We start from the raw sequence: 20,462 nt of genomic DNA, 5'->3' as shown, positions 1-20,462 counted from the left end.
ACGGGCCAAATGGCCTACGTAATCCAACAACAACTTGCATTTATATAGCACCTTTAACATAAACCAATGTTCCAAAGCCCTTCACAATATTCTGATTTGTCTTTCTTGGATCCAAAGTGGATAACCTCATACTTCCCCACATTGAATTCCATCTGCCACTGTTTTGTCCACTCACTTAATCTGTCCATGTCCCTTTGTAACTTCCTGCTCCCATCCACACAACTTACTGTGCCTCCTAACTTAGTGTCATCTGCAAACTTGGATATAAAAGTCTCTATTCCTTCATCCAACTCATTGATATATATATATGGTGAAAAGCTGAGGCCTCAGCACAGATCCCTGGGGAACACTACTTGTCACATCCCGCCAATCAGAGTACTTTTTATCCCTACTTTCTGCCTCTTATCTACCAACCAATTGCCAACCCATGTCACAAGGTTACTTCCAATTCTGTGCACTCTCAGTTTTGCTAATAATCTCTTGTGCGGAACCTTATTAAATGCCTTCTGGAGCTCCATACTGACAACATCCATAGACACTCTCCTATCCACGATGCTAGTGACCTACTCAAAAAGTTCAGCTGGATTAGTCAGACCTGACCTACCCGTTACAAATCCATGCTGACTCTCTTTGATCAGCTCATATTTGCCCAAGTGCTCAGTCCTGATAATAGTAACTTCCCCACAACTAATGTTAAACTGACAGGTCTGTAGTTTCCTGGTTCCTTCCTTCCCTTCTTAAAAAAATGGAGTGACATGTGCAATTTTCCAATAGAAAGGCACAATTTGTGAATTGCGAGTTCTTTGGAAAATTATGATTAATGCAATTTCCTCACCTGTTTCTTTCAATACCCTAGAATGGAAAGCATCAGGTCTTGGAGATTTGTCTATCTTAAGACTTATTATTTTCTCCATTACCATTTTTCTTTACTTATATTACATCCAATAACTTCCCTTGTACCGCTGATATTTTGCCCTCTTCCTCCACTGTGAAAATGGATGCAACGTGTGCATTATCCATAATAGTCTCACCTGCACCAGTATTTAATAGGCCCACATTCCCCCTTACCACACATTTATTTAGAAAAACTTTTACTGCTAACTTTGCTACCCCTTGCAAGTTTTGTTTCAGAATTCCTTTTGGCACCTCCTACTACTTTCTTTGTAGCTTTTTATAGTTCTCCCAGTCTGCTGGATTTCCACTTTCCCTTGCATGTGTGTCAGCTTTTCCTTTTAGCTTGATACTGACTCTTACCTCATTTGTTGACCATGGTTCTTTTGCCTTTTAGGGGCATGTATTGGTTTTGTATTTTATGAAAAACTTTGAATACTTCTCACTGTTTGTAGCTTTACCCGTTGACAGTTCAGCCCAGTTTACTGTGGTCAATTCATTTCTCATCCCTTCGAAGTTTGCCTTAAATTAAAAACCTTGGTTTGTGACTCTCCCTTCTCCCCCTCAAACCTAATATTAAATTCAATCATATTACGGTCACTATTTGCAAGATGTTCCCATACATCAGATTGTTCACTAATTCTGGTTTGTTATTCATTACCAAATCTAGTATGGCCTGTTCCCTTGTGGGTCTGAAACATATTATCCAGAAAACTGTCCTGAATATATTCCAGAAATTCATTGCCTTTACTACTTGAGCTGATCTGCTTCTCCCAGTCGATGTGAAAATTTAAATCTCCCATTATAACCAGATTGTTGTTGCTACCTGCTTCCCTGGTATCCGCATTTATACATCCCCCCCCTCCACATTACTACTATCAGGAGGTCTGTAGAAAACTTCCACCAGTCTTGCATCCTTTGCTGTTCCTTAACTCTACCCATAGTGTTTCCACTGCCTGATCACCCTTATTGAAATCCCTTCTTTCTACTGATGTGATCGTGTCTTTTATCAATATTGCTACTCCTCCTTTCCCAATTTCCCTGTCCTTTCGAAAGATCCTACAGCCCGGAATATTTAGTTCTCAGCCATGCCCAGCTTATAGCCAGGTCTCTGTAATGGCGACTACATCATATCCTTTGAGCTGAATTTGTGCTTCTAACTCATTTGTTTTATTTCTTAAGCCATGTGCATTCATGTACAGAACTCTTATTTGAGTAACTGTCCCCACCCTGCCCTGATGGTGTATTTCGCACACCTTTTGACCTAATGGGATGGAGTTGGTGGCGAGGGTTTGGAGATTGAGGCAGGGGCTGAAGACCATGGCTTTGGTTTTACCAATGTTTAGCTAGAGAAAATTGCGGCTCATCCAAGTCTGGAACCCGGATAGTCCATCAGCACAGACGGTGGAGAGCTAGAGCTGGATGCCATCAGCGTTCGTGAGGAAGCTGACCCCATGTCTTCAGATGATGTTGCCAAGGGTCTGCATGAAGAAGAAGGGTCTGAGGATAGATCTTTGTGGGACTCCAGAGATAACGGTGCAGGGGTGGGAAGAGAAGCCATTGCTGGAGGTGCTGTATCGGATAGGATAAGTAAGATTGGAACCAGGCAAGGGCAGTCCCACTGAGCTGAACAATGAAGAAGCAAAATAGTGGAAACACTCAGCTGGTCACGCAGCATCGGTGGAGACAAGAGGGGAGTTAACATTTCAGGTTAAAAGGTCAGCTCTGTTCTCTCCACAGATGCTGCCTGACCTGAAAAGTGTTCCCGACATTTTCTGTTCTTCTTTCAGATTTCCAGCATCTGCAGCTTTTTGCTTCTCTGCCTCTCTCTGTCTCACTCGCACCATCTCTATCTCTCTATTGCTCTCTTTCTCTCTCACCCTTTCTATCTATAGTTCTTCCTCTCTTTATATGTTACTGCTCACTATTCCAGGGTCAACCTGGAATGAAAACATAACCCCCGGCTTCTCTTCTCAACTACAAACCATCATCTTAAAACCCTCTCCCCTGCCCCCTCCATCCTCACCTCCAACAACAAGTGTGAGGAGCTCATGGACTTCTCTGTCACTAAGATTGAGACCTTTTGTTCAGCTGTCTCTGCCGCTTCCTCCCTTCCCCTAGCCCACCGCCAAACTTCCTGTAAGGTTCCCCCCTTGCCATAGCGCCTGAACTTGCATCTTTCTCTAGTTTCTCTCCTATCTCCCCATATGCCCTCTCCAAGCTCATCTTGACCATGAAACCCACCTCCTGCTCCCTCAACCCTCATCCCACCAAACTGTTGACCACCCAACTTCCCTTTCTGGCCCCCATGTTAGCTGATATTGTTAATGGTTCCCTCTCCTCAGGTACTGTCCCCCTCCCCTTCAAATCTGCCGTCATCACCCCCTCCTCAAAAAGACAAACCTTGACCCCTCTGTCCTTGCAAACGACCGCCCCATCTCCAACCTCCCTCTCCTCTCCAAAGTCCTTGGTCGTGTTGTCGCCTCCCAAATCCGTGCCCATCTTTCCCGCAACTCCATGTCTGAACCCCTCCAATCAGATTTCCACCCTGCCACAGCACTGAAATGGCCCTTATCAAAGTCACAAATGACATCCTCTGTGACTGTGACCATAGTAAACTATCCCTCCTCATCCTTCTTGACCTGTCTGCAGCCTTTGTCACGATTGACCACACCATCCTCCTCCAACGCCTCTCCTCCGTTGTCCAGCTGGGTGGGACTGCACTCGCCTCGTTCCATTCCTATATATCCAGTCATAGCCAGAGAATCACCTACAATGGCGTCTCTTCACGCTCCCGCACCGTTACCTCTGGAGCCCCCAAGGATTTAACCTTGGCTCCCTCCTAGTTCTCATTTACATGCTGCCCCTTGGGGACATCATCCAAAAACACATCAGGTTCCACATGTGCGCTGAGGACACACAGCTCTACTTCACCACCACCTCGCTCGAGCCCTCCACTGTCTCTGATTTATCACACTCCATTTCTCTCCCACTTTCTATATTTCTCTCTCAATTTCTATCTCTATTTCTCTATTTATTTCTTGCTCAATTTCTTCCTCTCTTTCTATTTCTCCCTCTATTTCTCTCTCTCTGTTTCTCTCTTACTCTCTAATTCTCTCTCTTTTATTCTCTGTTTCTCTCTCTATGTCTCTATCTTTTCTCTTTTGCTATTTCCCTCTCTATTTCTCTCTCTCTATATATATATCTCTCTCTATTTCTCTCACACTATTTATCTCTATATATTTCTCTATTTCTTTCTCAATTCTCTTTTTTTTTCTTCTCTCTATTCCTTCTATTTATTTCTCTCTCTATGTTTCTCTATTTTTATCTCTCTCTATTGCCCTCAATTTATTTCTCTCTCACTACTTCTCCCTCTCTCTATTTCTTTTTCTCTATTTCTCTCTTTTTCCATCTCTCTCTATTTCTCTCATTTTTTTTCTGTCTCTCAATTTCCTTCTCTCCCCCTCTCTATTTCTCTCTATCTCTCTCTCTCTTTATCTATTTCTCTCTCTCTATTTCTATATTTCTCTTCCTATTTCTCTGTATTTCTCTCTGTTCTTTCTATTTCCCTCTTTCTCTCCCTAGTCTCTCTCTATTTCTCTCTCTTTCTCTCGCTGTTTCTTTCTCTCTACCTCTCTTACTATTTCTCCCTCTAATTCTCTCTATCTATTTCTATCTCTCACTATTTCTCTCTTTCTTTAATTCTCTCTCTATTTCTCTCTTGCTGTTTCTCTCTCTTTCTCTAATTCTCTCTCTCTCTCTGTTTCTCTCTTTTTCTCACTATTTTTCTCTATTTTGCTCTCATTTCTCTCTCATTATTTCTTTCACTAATTCTCACCAGTTCTATTTCTCATGTTCTCTCACTATTTCTGTCTCACTGATACTCTCCGTTTCTCACTATTCTATCTCTATTTCTGTCTATTTCTCTCTCACTATTTCTCTCTACTTCTCACTCTATTTCTCTCACTTTCTCACTATTTCACTCCCTCTTTCTCACTTTCTCTCTCTATTTCTCACTATCTCTATTTCTCACTTTCTCTCTCACCACTTCTCTATTTCTCAATACTCACTCTATTTCTCACTTTCACTATTTCCCTCTCACTATCTCTTTCTCACTATCTCTCTATTATTCTCTCTCTATTTCTCACTATCTCTCTATTTCTCACCATTTCTCTCTCTACTTCTATCTTTATATATCTATTAATGACTTGAACTGGGGTATACAGGGCACAATTTCAAAATTTGCAGATGACACAAAACTTGGAAGTTAGTAAACAGTGAGGAGGATAGTAATAGACTTCAAGAGGACATAGGCTGGTGGAATGGGCAGACACATGGCAGACTAAATTTAAAGCAGAGAAATGCAAAGTGATACATTTTGGCAAGAAGAACAAGGAGAGGCAATATAAACTAAATAGTACAATTCTAAAGGAGTGCAGGAACAAAGAGATCTGGGGGTGTATGTGCACAAATTTGAAGGTGGCAGGGCAGGTTCAGAAAGCGGTTAAAAAAGCATACGGGATCCTGCGCTTTACAAATAGAGGCTTAGAGTACAAAAGCAAGGAAGTTATGATGAAACTTTATAAAACACTGGTTCGGCCACAACTGGAATATTGTGTCCAGTTCTGGGCACCGCACTTTAGGAAAGATGTCAAGTCCTAAGAGAGGGTGCAAAAAAGATTTACTGGAATGATTCCAGGAATGAAGGACTTCAGTTACATGGATAGACTGGAGAAGCTGGGATTGTTCTCCTTAGAGCAGGGAAGGTTGAGAGGAGATTTGATAGAAGCGTTCAAAATCATGAAGGGTCTAGACAGGGTAGAGAGAAACTGTTCCCATTGGCAGAAGAGTCAAGAACCAGAGGACACAGATTTAAGATGATTGGCAAAAGAACCAAAGGCGCCATGAGGAAAAACTTTTTTATGCAGCGAGTGGTTATGACCTGGAATGCGCTGCCTGAAAGGGTGGTGGAAGCAGATTCAACAGTGGCTTTCAAAAAGGAACTGGATAAATACATGAAGGGAAAAAAATTGCAGGGCTGTGGGGAAAGAACAGGGGAATAGGTCTAACTGGATTGCTCTTACAAAGAACCGGCACGGGCTCGATGGGCCAAATGGCCTCCTTCTGTGCTGTAACCATTCTATGATTCTATATTTCTCACTATTTCTCTCTCACTGTCTCACTATTTCTCACCATTTCTCTCTTTCTCACTATTTCTCTCATTATTTCTCTCTATAGTTCTCACTATTTCTCTCTCTCACTTTCTCTATATTTCTCACGATATCTATATTTCTCCCACCATCTCTCTTTCTCACTATTTCATTATTATTCTTATTGAAACATACAAGATTCTGAGGGGACTCGATAGGGTAGATGCTGAGAGGATTTACCCCTCATGGGGGAGTCTAAAACTAGGGGGCATAGTCTCAGAATAAGGGGTCACCCGTTTAAGATGGAAATGAGGAGGAATTTCTTCTCCCTGAGGGTCGTGAATCTTTGGAATTCTTTACCCCAAAAAGCTGTGGAGGCTGAGTCATTGAATACATTCAAGGCTGAGTTAGACAAATTTTTGATCAGCAAGGGAGTCAAAGGATATGGGGAAAAGGCTGGAAAGTGCAGTTGAGGTAAAAATCAGATCAGCCATGATCTCATTGAATGGCGGAGCAGCTCAAGGGGCCGAATGGCCTACTCCTGCTCCTATCTCTTAAGATCTTATGGTCTTCTCTCCATTTCTCCCTCTCTCTAGGGCTACAAAGATAAGGTGGGGCAGTGGGATTGCTCTTGCATAGCGCTGGCGTGGACGCAATGGGCCAAATGGCCTCCTTCTGCGCTATAACCATTCTATGATTCTATTTCTCACCATTTCTCTCTATATTTGTCACTATTTTTCTCTATTTCTCTCACTATCTCTATTTCTTTCTCTATTTCTCACTATCTCTCTTTATTTCTCATTATTTTGTCTATCTCTATTTCTCACTATTTCTCTCTATCTCTTTATTTCTCTATCTCTTTATTTCTTTCCATCTCCATTTCTCACTTTCTCATTTTCTCACTATTTCTCTCTATCTCTATTTCTCACAATCTCTATTTTTTTTTTACGGGATGTGGGCGTCGCTGGCGAGGCCGGCATTTATTGCCCATCCCTAATTGCCCTTGAGAAGGTGGTGGTAAGCCGCCTTCTTGAACCGCTGCAGTCCGTGTGGGGACAGTTCTCCCACAGTGCTGTTAGGAAGGGAGTTCCAGGATTTCTCACTATTTCTTTATTTCCCTCTATCTCTATTTCTCTCATCTCTTTTTCTCACAATTTCTCTCTATCTCTATTTCACATCATTTCTCACAATTTCTCTCATCTCTTTTTCTCACTATTTCTCTCTATCTCTCACTATCTCTATTTCTCATCATTTCTCACTATTTCTCTCCATATCTATTTCTCACTATTTCTCTCCATCTCTATTTCTCACTATTTCTCTCCATCTCTATTTCTCACTATCCCTTTATTTCTCACTATCTCTCTATCTCTATTTCTCACTATTTCTCTCCATTTCTTTATTTCTCTCTATCTATTTCTCTCTATCGCTATTTCTCACTATTTCTCACTTTCTCTTTATTTCTATCTCTTTATTTCTTTCCATCTCCATTTCTCACTATCTCATTTCTCTCACTATTTCTTTCTATCTCTATTTCTCACCATCTCTATTTCTCACTATTTCCCTCTATCTCTATTTCTCACTATTTCTCTCTATCTCAATATCTCTCTATTTCTCACTCTCATTATTTCTCACTATCTCTTTTTCTCACTATTCTCTCTATCTCAATATCTCTCTATTTCTCACTCTCATTATTTCTCACTATCTATTTTTCTCACTATTCTCTCTATTTCTCACTATTCTCTCTATTTCTCACTATTCTATCTATTTCTCACTATTCTCTCCATCTCTATTTCTCACTATTCTCTCTATCTCTATTTCTCACTATTTCTCAATCTATTTCTCTCCATCTCTATTAATCGCTATCTATTTCTCTCTATCTCTCACTATCTTTATTTCTCACAATTTCTCTATTTCTCTCTATCTCTATTTCTCATTGTCTCTTTATTTCTCTCTATTTCTCTATATATCTTTCTCACTATTTCTCTTTTTCACCATCTCATTATTTCTCACTTTCTCTATTTCTCACTGTCTCATTATTTCTCACTATTTCTATCTCTATTTCTCACTGTCTCATTATTTCTCACTATTTCTCTCGCTATTTCTCACTATCTCATTATTTCTCACTATTTCTATCGCTATTTCTCACTATCTCATTATTTCTCACTATTTCTATCTTTCACTATCTCTATTTCTATCTCTATTTCTCACTATCTCACTATTTCTATCTCTATTTCTCACTATCTCACTATTTCTATCTCTATTTCTCACTATCTCACTATTTCTATCTCTATTTCTCACTATCTCCATTTCTCACTATCTCATTATTTCTCACTATTTCTATCTTTCACTATCTCTATTTCTATCTCTATTTCTCACTATCTCACTATTTCTATCTCCATTTCTCACTATCTCATTATTTCTCACTATTTCTATCTTTCACTATCTCTATTTCTATCTCTATTTCTATCTCTATTTCTCACTATTTCTATCTCTATTTCTCACTATCTCTATTTCTCACTATCTCACTATTTCTATCTCTATTTCTCACTATCTCTATTTCTCACTATCTCACTATTTCTATCTCTATTTCTCACTATCTCTATTTCTCACTATCTCACTATTTCTATCTCTATTTCTCACTATCTCTATTTCTCACTATCTCACTATTTCTATCTCTATTTCTCACTATCTCTATTTCTCACTATCTCACTATTTCTATCTCTATTTCTCACTATCTCACTATTTCTATCTCTATTTCTCACTATCTCTATTTCTCACTATCTCACTATTTCTATCTCTATTTCTCACTATCGCACTATTTCTATCTCTATTTCTCACTATCTCACTATTTCTATCTCCATTTCTCACTATCTCTATTTCTCACTATCTCACTATTTCTATCTCTATTTCTCACTATCTCACTATTTCTATCTCTATTTCTCACTATTTCTATCTCACTATCTCACTATCTCTATTTCTCACTATCTCACTATTTCTATCTCCATTTCTCACTATCTCTATTTCTCACTATCTCACTATTTCTATCTCCATTTCTCACTATTTCTATCTCACTATCTCACTATCTCTATTTCTCACTATCTCACTATTTCTATCTCCATTTCTCACTATCTCTATTTCTCACTATCTCACTATTTCTATCTCCATTTCTCACTATCTCTATTTCTCACTATCTCACTATTTCTATCTCTATTTCTCACTATCTCACTATTTCTATCTCTATTTCTCACTATTTCTATCTCACTATCTCACTATCTCTATTTCTCACTATCTCACTATTTCTATCTCCATTTCTCACTATCTCTATTTCTCACTATCTCACTATTTCTATCTCCATTTCTCACTATCTCACTATTTCTATCTCTATTTCTCATTATCTCACTATTTCTATCTCCATTTCTCACTATCTCACTATTTCTATCTCCATTTCTCACTATCTCACTATTTCTATCTCCATTTCTCACTATCTCTATCTCCATTTCTCACTATCTCACTATTTCTATCTCCATTTCTCACTATCTCACTATTTCTATCTCTATTTCTCACTATCTCACTATTTCTATCTCCATTTCTCACTTTCTCACTATTTCTATCTCTATTTCTCACTATCTCACTATTTCTATCTCCATTTCTCACTATCTCATTATTTCTATCTCTATTTCTCACTATTTCTATCTCACTATCTCACTATCTCTATTTCTCACTATCTCACTATTTCTATCTCCATTTCTCACTATCTCTATTTCTCACTATCTCACTATTTCTATCTCTATTTCTCACTATCTCACTATTTCTATCTCTATTTCTCACTATTTCTATCTCACTATCTCACTATCTCTATTTCTCACTATCTCACTATTTCTATCTCCATTTCTCACTATCTCTATTTCTCACTATCTCACTATTTCTATCTCCATTTCTCACTATTTCTATCTCACTATCTCACTATCTCTATTTCTCACTATCTCACTATTTCTATCTCCATTTCTCACTATCTCTATTTCTCACTATCTCACTATTTCTATCTCCATTTCTCACTATCTCTATTTCTCACTATCTCACTATTTCTATCTCCATTTCTCACTATCTCACTATTTCTATCTCTATTTCTCACTATCTCACTATTTCTATCTCTATTTCTCACTATCTCATTATTTCTCACTCTTTCCCTCTCTTTACTGACGTCACCGCGTATATTAATGACCCCACTGTACGTTCGACGCACATGCGCAGTAGCTGCATCAGGTTATTGTGCGATTGGAGCCTGAGGCCTGTAGCGCGGTACCGAGAACGGAGCGACCCGTCCCGATCATTTACTCGGACAGCGGGGCTGAGTATACCGGCCCGGCCCTTTACTCGGACAGCGGGGCTGAGAATCTCGGCCCGGCCCCTCACTCGGACAGCGGGGTTGAGTATCTCGGCCCGGCCCCTCACTCGGACAGCGGGGCTGAGTATCTCGGCCCGGCCCCTCACTCGACAGCGGGGTTGAGTATCCCGGCCCCTCACTCGGACAGCGGGGCTGAGTACTCGCTCCCGCCGGGCCGAGGACCCGTTCGCGGCTCCGCGATGGTGAAGAAACGGAAGGGTCGGATCGTCATCGACTCGGACAGTGACGACAGCGGCAGCGAGGAGAACTTGGACCAGGTGAGGGTCAGAGGGGGGTGAGGATCAGAGGGGCAGAGGGGTCAGAGGGGTGAGGGGCAGAGGGATCAGAGGGGTGAGGGGCAGAGGGAGGTGAGGGGCAGAGGGATCAGAGGGGTGAGGATCAGAGGAGCAGAGGGATCAGAGGGGGGTGAGGATCAGAGGGGTGTGAGGGGCAGAGGGGGGTGAGGGGCAGAGGGATCAGAGGGGTGAGGATCAGAGGGGCAGAGGGGGGTGAGGGGCAGAGGGGGGTGAGGGGCAGAGGGGGGTGAGGGGCAGAGGGAGGTGAGGGGCAGAGGGGTGGGGAAAGAGGAGGTGGTGAACGGGTGGGGAAAAGAGGAGGTGACAGGGACTGGAGATGGGGTCAGGCCCAGGGTTGGGGTATTTGGGATCAGTTGTGGGGACAGGGGGTGCTCGGGCGGATTGGGTGGCTCCTCTGTGTCCTTTACTTACGGCCCATTTGGAGATTGGACGTTTCCTTGCGGGTTCCTGCTGCCTGTCAGTTCGCACTAAATACCGCCCCAAATCCAACCACTCCTCTCCAAAGTCCCTGATCGTGTTGTCGCCTCTCAAATCCATGCCCATCGTACCCGCAACTCCATGTTTGAACCTCTCCAGTCAGGTTTCCACCCCACCACGGCATTGAAATGGCCCTAATCAAAGTTATAAATTACATCCTGTGTGGCTGTTACCGTGTTAAACTATCCCTCCTCATCCTTCTCAACCTCTCTGCGGCCTTTGACTTGGGTGACCACACCAAACTCCTCCAACACCTCTTCTCCATTGCCCAGCTGAAAGGTCACAGTGGAACCAGGAACCAATCTAGAGAATCTGCAATGGCTTCTCTCAGTTACTGCTGCTCTGTCTGCTGGTCCACTAATGCTTCAAATTTAAAATTCTCATACTTGTGTTTAAATCCCTTCATGGCGCCCCCTCCCCCTTCCCTGTCTCTGTAACCTCTTGGGCATCCACACATCCTTTGCTGCACTATTGGTGGCCGTGCCTTCAGTCGCCTAGGCTCGATGCTTTAAAATTTCTCCCCAAATCCTTCCAACTCTCTTAACTCCATTTATGTATCTCATTAAACCCACTTCTTTGACCAGCCATTTGCTTGCCCCTCTTAACTACTTCTCCTTTTAGCTCGGCACCCATTTCTTTTCTTATCCCTCTTTAAACCGCCTTGGGATATTTTTGTTTGTTAAAGGTGTTGTATTGAAGATTTGTCATGCTGTTTGTCAGACATCCAGTGTTGGATGAGCAGAAATCTCCCGTTAAATATTGGGAAGACCAAAGCTATTGTCTTTGGTCTCCGCCACAAACTCCGTTCCCTAGCTACCGACTCCATTACCCTCTCTGACCACTGTCAGACCTCTGACTGTTAGCAGCCTCAGCATCCTATTTGACCCTGAGCTTCCGACACCATATCCTCTCCATCAATACGACCGTCTTCTTCCACCTCCATAACATCGCCTATCTCTGCTCCTGCCAAGTCTGACCTCTTGTGCATCCTTAATTTCCTTAGCTCTATCATTGGCAGCTGTGCCTAAGCTCTGAAATTCCCTCTCTCTCCTCCTTTTAAGTCACTCCTTAAAACCTACCTCTTTGACCAAGCTTTTGGTCACCTGTCCTAATATTTCCTTATGTGGCTGGGTGTCAAATTTTGTCTGATTACGCTCCTGCGAAGCACCTCGGGACATTTTATTACTTTAATTGCATGTCATTGTTGTATGAATGCAAGGTCCTGACACCCATCCCTGCACTGCACGTAGTGTCTCTGAATATACAGGGAGTTTATATAATCAGCACAGGTGACGATATGTGATGCATAAAGGAATCCTGATGGAGACTCAATTTGTGTTGTAGCTCTGGAAAGATGTTGTGTTGAAAGTGGCTTGAGCTGGGCAGTGTGGTTATTTTGGGTGCCTTTGTTGTGGAGAATGTTTTGAGTGTGCCATGGTGACTAACTCACGCACATGTGTGTGATAGAGAGAGGTTATTTTGTTGCCACCCTCTTCTGATGATTTTCTCTCATTTTTCTGAAAGAATTTTGCTGGGATACCTGCAGCTTCCTGGTGCCTCTTCCACGTGGGCCTTGTTTGATGTGTGAGCGGGCTGTTTGTGGCTGAGCCACACCTGCTGTCTATGTATGCACACTGGAGTTCCTGAAGTAACCAGTACCAGGACTCCTGGCTGGTTCTCCCTTTTTCCACAATACCTGTTACACACCGCTGCCCCGTGTGAAATCATATTCATCCCAGGCCTCCAGTTTGACTGTGGGATCTTAACGATCAGAGTCATTACCCGCTCCTCTCCTCGTGAGTTGGAACAGCGCGTCAGATTGCCGGTGCACGGATTGTTGTGCATGTAAATACGTCGAAGCAGTGTGGAGTCTACAGCAATCTGACCGTTTGTCAGAAGTAAGATGATGAGATTGTACACAGTGAGCAAGTTATTTGTACCCTCACCATCTGGTATCAGCTTCTGAGGAAAGATTGAAGAAGTTGGGTTTCTTTGGGAAAGCGGCGACTTTAAGTTTGCCAGTATGAGTCGCTGTAGAGTCCATTCAGATTTTCTTTGTGTAATGAAGTGCTATATAAACACATATATTTCTTGTATCTGGTTCAAGTTTTGGACTTGGCTCAGTTGGTTGTGCTCTTGCCTCAAGTCATGTTGTGGGTTCGAGCCCCCGTCCAAAACCCAAGCACAGTACTGAGGAAGTGCTGCATTGTTGGAGGGTGCTGTCTTTTGGATGAGATGTTTTCAATTCAGATCCTTTTTGCCTTTTTGCAGCGGTTCAAGTGGATGTTAAAAATCCCATTGGTATTGCAAGAAGAGCAGAGAGATCTCTTGATGTGTTAGACAATATTTTCCTTCAACCAACACGATCAAAAACAGATCAACTGATCATTCATCTTATTGCTATTTGAGGGTTCTTGCTGTTCGTTGCTGCTGATTCTTCTGTTTCCATGAAACATACAAGAATTTTTATAGATGTTCCACCAGCATGCCTCTTATGTCACTGTTCATGGTCAGTTGGACGATAGCTTCTCTATAACGAAATGGGTGTTCTATGTAACACACAATGAACCATGAGGACCACTTTTTACAAGCTGTTTTCCTCACTCTTAATTCGTACATCCCCAACCTCTTCAATTAACAAAGTGTGACAGGAATAAGTGACGGTGTTTATCACTGGCATGTCTCCTGTGGTGTTGTTCATACACTGTTCTCTAACAATAGTGTTACCGACAAAGTATTACAGGAAGTAAGTGTGACACTTGAGGGAAAGCCATAGAAGTTTACAGCACAAGGAGGCCAATACTAATCCTGCTGTCTCCCCATAGCCTTGTATCTTCCTCTGCTTCAAATATTTATCCAGTCTTTCCTTGAAGGATCTCTGCCTCAACCCCTCCCTGTGACAAAGCATTCCCAGCTCCAACAACCCTCTGTGTAAAGAAATCACTCCTAACATCTCTCCTCACTCTCAGTGATAACTTTAAATTGCTGACCTCACGTCACTGACTCCCCAACCAGAGGAAGTAGTCTTCTCCTATTCACTATCAAAACTCTTGATAATTTTAAAAACATACAGTAAATCTCCCCTCAGCCTTCGCTGCTCCAGTGGAAGTAGTCCCAGATTTTCAAGTCTCTCCTCATAACTATAGTTTCCCATCCCTGGTGAATCTACGCTGTATGCTCTCTATGGCTTTGACTTAGTTTCTACGATGGAAGTGCCCAAAACTGCACTTAGAACCTACTACCTAACCATTGCCTAGTACAAATTTCTCATTCCCTCTTTGCTCTTGTGTTTTTTGCCCCTATTTATATAAACTAAAGGCAACAGGTGTATGTAAAACTTTTAATATCACTCGTCGATCTCCCATGGCACACAATGTCAGAGAATATGGGGTCTCTTACCTGTATCTGTCTGTGTGTGTGTGTGTGTGTGTGACTCTCCCTTTCAATTTGTTTCTGTCACTCTGTCCCATGTACCGCTCTACCCCCTCACAGATGAACAGGAATAGGTCATTCAGCCTCTAGTGACTGCTCCAAAAAATAGTGTGTCCATTTGGTTGGTAATGGGCCCTGGTGCTTAAACCCAGCTCTAATTCTCTTTTCTTTCACGTTTTTCCTCTTTCCTTTTCGCTCCTCTCGCCCCTCTCAATAAAACAATATAAATCAAAAAAGACATTATCCGAATAAAGGTTTGTAATTTATCCTTTTGCTTGTATTCAACTAATTTAGAAGAACAACTGAGCAGAAACCCTTAGAGGCTAAAGGAAAATATTCCAGCAGTTGAACTGATTGAAAGTTAGAGAGAGAATGTACCTTTATATAGTGCCCTACATAACCTAAGGCCATGCCAAAGTGCTTCCAGCCAATGAATTATTTTTGAAGTGTAGTCAATGTAGGCAAATACAGCAAGATCCCATGAATAGTTGATCTATTTTGCTGATGTTGATTGAGGGAGGAAAGTTGGCTGAGACACTGGGAATGCTCCCTGCTCCTCTTCAAATAGTTCCATAGGATTTTCTACATCTACCCGAACAAGAAGCGGGGGGGGCCTCAGTTTAACATCTTACCTGAAAAATGGCACCTCCAGCAATGTCGTATTCCTTAAGTATTCGAGCCCAGATTATCGGACTTGAGCGCACAGCTTTCTGACCCCCCCCCCTCCACCTTGAGCGCACAGCTTTCTGACCCCCCCCCCCTTGAGCGCACAGCTTTCTGACCCCCCCCCCCGAGCGCACAACTTTCTGACCCCCCCCCCCCCCCCCCCCCGAGCGCACAACTTTCTGACCCCCCCCCCCCCCCCGAGCGCATAACTTTCTGCCCCCCCCCCCCCCCCCCCCCCCGAGCGCATAACTTTCTGACCCGACCCCCCCCCCCCCTGAGCGCACAACTTTCTGACCCCCCCCGCCCTTGAGCGTACAATTTTCTGACCCCCCCTTGAGCGCACAACTTTCTGACCCCCCCTCCCCCCCCGAGCGCACAACTTTCTGACCCCCCCCTCCCCCCCCCCCCCCCCCCCGAGCGCACAACTTTCTGACCCCCTCCCCCCCCCCCCGAGCGCACAACTTTCTGACCCCCCCCTCCCCCCCGAGCGCACAACTTTCTGACCCCCCCCTCCCCCCCCCCCCGAGCGCACAACTTTCTGACCCCCCCCCCCCCCCCCCCGCCCTTGAGCGCATAACTTCCTGACCCCCCGAGCGCATAACTTTCTGACCCCCTCCCCCCCCCCCCCCCCCCCCCCCCCCCCGAGCGCACAACTTTCTGACTCCCCCCTGAGCGCACAACTTTCTGACCCCCCCCCCCCCCCGAGCGCACAACTTTCTGACCCCCCCCCCCCCCCCCCCGAGCGCACAACTTTCTGACCCCCCCCCCCCCGCCCTTGAGCGCATAACTTCCTGACCCCCCGAGCGCATAACTTTCTGACCCCCCCCTGCCCTTGAGCGTACAACTTTCTGACCCCCCCCCCCCCCTTGAGCGTACAACTTTCTGACCCCCCCCCCCTTGAGCGCACAACTTTCTGACCCCCCCCCCCGCCCTTGAGCTCACAACTTTCTGACCCCCCTCCCCCCCGCCCCGAGCGCACAACTTTCTGACCCCCCCCCCCCCCCCCCCCCCCCCCCCCCCCCGAGCGCACAACTTTCTGACCCCCCCCCCGCCCCGAGCGCACAACTTTCTGACCCCCCTCCACCCCCACCCCCCCCCCGAGCGCGCAACTTTCTGACCCCCCCCCCCCCCCGAGCGCACAACTTTCTGACCCCCCCCCCGAGCGCACAACTTTCTGACCCCCCCCCCCCCCGAGCGCACAACTTTCTGACACCCCCCCCCCCCCCCGAGCACACAACTTTCTGACCCCCCCCCCCGAGCGCACAACTTTCTGACCCCCCCCCCCAAAAGCGCACAACTTTCGATTCCATGGGCTTCTATCTTAGCTAACAGTCTCTTATGTGGGACCTTATCAAATGCCTTCTGGAAGTCCATATAAATAACATCCATTGACATTCCCCTGTCCACTACTTTAGTCACCTCTTCAAAAAATTCAGTCAGGTTTGTCAGGCACGACCGACCTTTCACAAATCCATGCTGGCTCTCTCTGATAAACTGAAAATTCTCGAGGTCTTCAGTCACCCTATCCTTAATTATAGACTCCAGCATTTTCCTCACAACAGATGTTAGGCTAACTGGTCTATAATTTCCTGGTTTCCTTCTCTCTCCTTTCTTAAAAAGCGGAGTGACGTGCAATTTTCCAATCTAGAGGGACAGTTCCTGAATCTAAAGAACTTTTTGAAAGATTATAGTTAGGGCATCTGCAATGTGCTCACCTACTTCCTTTAAAACCCTGGGATGGAAACCATCTGGTCCTGGGATTTGTCACTCTTTAGTGCAATTATTTTCTTCATTACTGTTTTACTTATGTTAATTTTATTGAGTCCCTGTCCCCCATTCAATATTAGTTTTCTTGGGATTTCCGGCATGCTATCCTCTTTTCCATGCCAGTCTTCGATTTGAATCCACCTGGACCAGATCTCTCTTCAACTCACTGAAATTAGCCCTCCTCCAGTTGAGTATTTTCACATTTGATTCTTCCTTGTCCTTTTCTATAGCTACTCTAAACCTAATATTGTGATCACTGTTCCCCAAATGCTCCCCCATTGAAACATGTTCCACCTGCCCCACTTCATTCTCCAGAACTAGATCCAGCACTGCTTCCTTCCTCAAGCTGGAAACACACAGATCAAGAAAGTTCTCTTGTACACATTTCATGAATTCTTCCCCCAATTTGCCCTTTACACCGTTATTTTCCAGGACTGTATTAGGATAAATGAAGTCCCCTATTATCACTACTTGCATCTTTCTGTAATTTGCCTGCAAATTTGCTCCCCATCTCCTTCCCACTATCTGGTGGTCTATAGTTATGCACCCAGTTGTGTAATAACTCCTCTATTCCTTAATTCTAACCAAATTGTTTCTCTCTTTGAACCCAGAACTACATCATGCCTTTCCAGTGCTGTAACAATATCTTTGACCAATACTGCCACCCCTTAATATTCCTTCCCTATCTTTCCAGAATACCTTGTAGTTTGCGTAAGAAAATTAAAATGGGAAATGCGAACATAGGAGAAGTTGTCATACAAGTCTAACTTAAATACATAGAATCATAGAAGTTTACAACATGGAAACAGGCCCTTCTGCCCAACATGTCCATGTCACCCAGTTTATACCGCTAAGCTAGTCCCAATTGCCTGCACTTGGCCCATATCCCTCTATACCCATCTTACCCATGTAACTGTCCAAATGCTTTTTAAAAGACAAAATTGTACCCGCCTCTACTACTGCCTCTGGCAGCAGGAAGTGCAGACTTGAGCTTTGTAATATAATACTCGTCGATTTCCTGTGGCATTGCTGCAAGGGGCGAAGAGCAAATGCTGTCGTTGGGTGAAGCGGGGTTAGAGGGTGGGGTATAATTGGACCAGGATGCTGACTTAATTCAGTTCCCATTTTGAAGTCATGCTTTCTGTCATCTTTGTGTGATACTTCAATTTTATATTTATTTATAGTTAAATAACAAAATGTACAGCATTTGGGAAGCAGAGAAGTGGAGTTAGTTGGAGCATAAGAGTCTCCCTGCAGTACTGGCTGAGGAAGTGGGTGATGCAAAATGGTGATATAGTACAAGACCACCCACTGGCGGCAGGATGTAATTACAGCGTGACAAGTTTACATAGGCAGTTTCCATTGTAAATGTGAAGCTTGAATTTATAATGGAGGGGGGAAGAGGAGCTGACAAAAACATAACAAGAAATAAGGTTTTATAGCTAAGCAATGCAGATGTAAGCTTTTTAATGTATTGTTAAGTGTGGATAGATGGAGGTCATTTTGTGCTTCTCGGAGGTAACAGGTTAGGTGTAATGTGGCTTGTGGTTATTAGTAGGTGCATGTTAGGTTGAAGAGGCATAACCGTCCAGGAAAAGACTGCAGGTTTGTAATGTTTCACGATGAGGTGAGTAGTGGGTAGCGATTTTTGAGCCAGTATGTTTCTGTAAAATAATAAGTTATTACTCCCTAACCCGGCTGTGGGGACAGCAATCAGTGCAGTCATTAAGATGTCACTGCAGAATTACACTGGGTCTATGTCAATTTTTCACACTGTGTCCACTTAACTGAAAATTCTCAGCTGTACCATGCTAGATTCTGTCCTTCTAAACCAAGGTTGTGCCTGCAGCAAGCATTTTGAGTTGTGTAACACGGCGCTACAGTACTGGTGGGTACAGGTCTGTCACTGTATAAACAGTGGTACAGTACAAGTGGGTATAGGTCTGTCACTGTATAACGGGTATAGTACTGGTGGGTACAGGTCTATCCCTGCCCTGTACCGTGAGCACTGCTATCAGTCTTGTTCCACGTACCACCATCTATGTTACCAGTGTGAAGGGAGGTATTGAATTAGTAAACACAGGAAGATTTCCCCCCAAAAGCTCACTTGTGAATTGGATTGAAATGAGTCGTACAGACCAGACTTCAGCCTGTGCCGAGTTAGCTGATCTCAGCTGGCAATAGTGCGGTGCTGTAATTACCTTGGGAGGACTGAGAGGGAAATCCTGGTTGATTTTCTCTCCAGATCATCAAACACTAACTTGTGCTGGAACGTGTGGCTCTGTGATATTGGGTGAGGATGAGAATGGAAAGAATTGTGGTGCTTCCTACAGTCAAATAGCCCTTACTGTCTGGTCTCACACACGAATGTCCACTTCGGTGACATGCCATATGCTTCTTATTACCCTTGAACTGCAGCCTATCAAGGATCTGTGCCATCATGTTGGGGGGAAGAAACTTGGAATGGGGGAGAGAAATGTATCCAAGTTTGCTGAAGATACAAAGCTAGGTGGGAAAGTAAGCTGTGAGGAGGGCACAGAGTCTGCAAAGGGATTTAGACAGGTTAAGTGAGTGGGCAAGAAGGTGGCAGAAGGAGTATAATGTGGGGAAATGTGAGGTTATTCACTTTGGTAGGGAGAATAGAAAAACGGGATTTTTTTGAAATGGTGAGAAACTATTAAATGTTGGTACTCGGAGAGACTTGGGTGTCCTCGTACAAGAAACACAAAAGGTTAGTATGTAGGTACAGCAAGCAATTAGGAAGCCAAATGGCAAGTTGGCCTTTATTGCTAGGGGGCTGGAGTACAAGAGTAAGGAAGTCTTATTACAATTGCACAGGGCATTGGTGAGACCTCACCTGGAGCACTGTGAATAGTTTTGGTTTCCTTATCTTGGAGGCAGTGCAACAAAGGTTCACTAGATTAATTCCTGGGATGAGAAGGTTGTCCTATGAAGAGAGATTGAGTAGAATGGGCCAATACTCTCTGGAGTTTAGAAGAATGAGAGGTGATCTCATTGAAACATATAAAATTCTGAGGGGGCTTGACAGGTAGATGCTGAGAGATTGCTTCCCCTGGCTAGAGAGTCTAGAACTACGGGGCATAGTCTCAGGATAAAGGGTCGGCCATTCAAGACTGAGATGAGGAGGAATTTCTTCATGCAGGGGGTTGTGAATCTTTGGAATTCTCTACCCCAGAGGGCTTTGGATGCTGAGTCATTGAATATACTCAAGGCTGAGATGGATAAATTTTTAGCCTGGAACTGTGATTTCTGTGACTGTCTGCTGGGATTGTTCTCCTTAAAGTATAGAAGGTTAAGGGGCGATTTAATAGAGATGTTCAAAATTATGAGTGGTTTTGATAGAATAAATAAGGAGAA

At 43.8% G+C, this 20,462-nt stretch overlaps 1 protein-coding gene across 1 annotated transcript in view; it reads left to right on the top strand.

Moving 5' to 3' along the window:
- The first annotated feature begins 10,590 nt into the window (after positions 1–10,590).
- The window catches only part of rtf1 (RTF1 homolog, Paf1/RNA polymerase II complex component), a 55,219-nt gene continuing 45,347 nt past the window's right edge, over positions 10,591–20,462 (top strand). The window contains exon 1 of the mRNA XM_067991146.1: positions 10,591–10,703. Coding sequence (XP_067847247.1) covers positions 10,626–10,703 — 78 coding nt within the window. The 5' untranslated portion in view covers positions 10,591–10,625. The remainder of the gene's footprint in view (positions 10,704–20,462) is intronic.

The sequence above is a fragment of the Heptranchias perlo genome, chromosome 10 (assembly GCF_035084215.1).
Source record: "Heptranchias perlo isolate sHepPer1 chromosome 10, sHepPer1.hap1, whole genome shotgun sequence".
Lineage (NCBI taxonomy): Eukaryota > Metazoa > Chordata > Chondrichthyes > Hexanchiformes > Hexanchidae > Heptranchias > Heptranchias perlo.
This window is presented reverse-complemented; position numbering and strand designations above follow the sequence as displayed.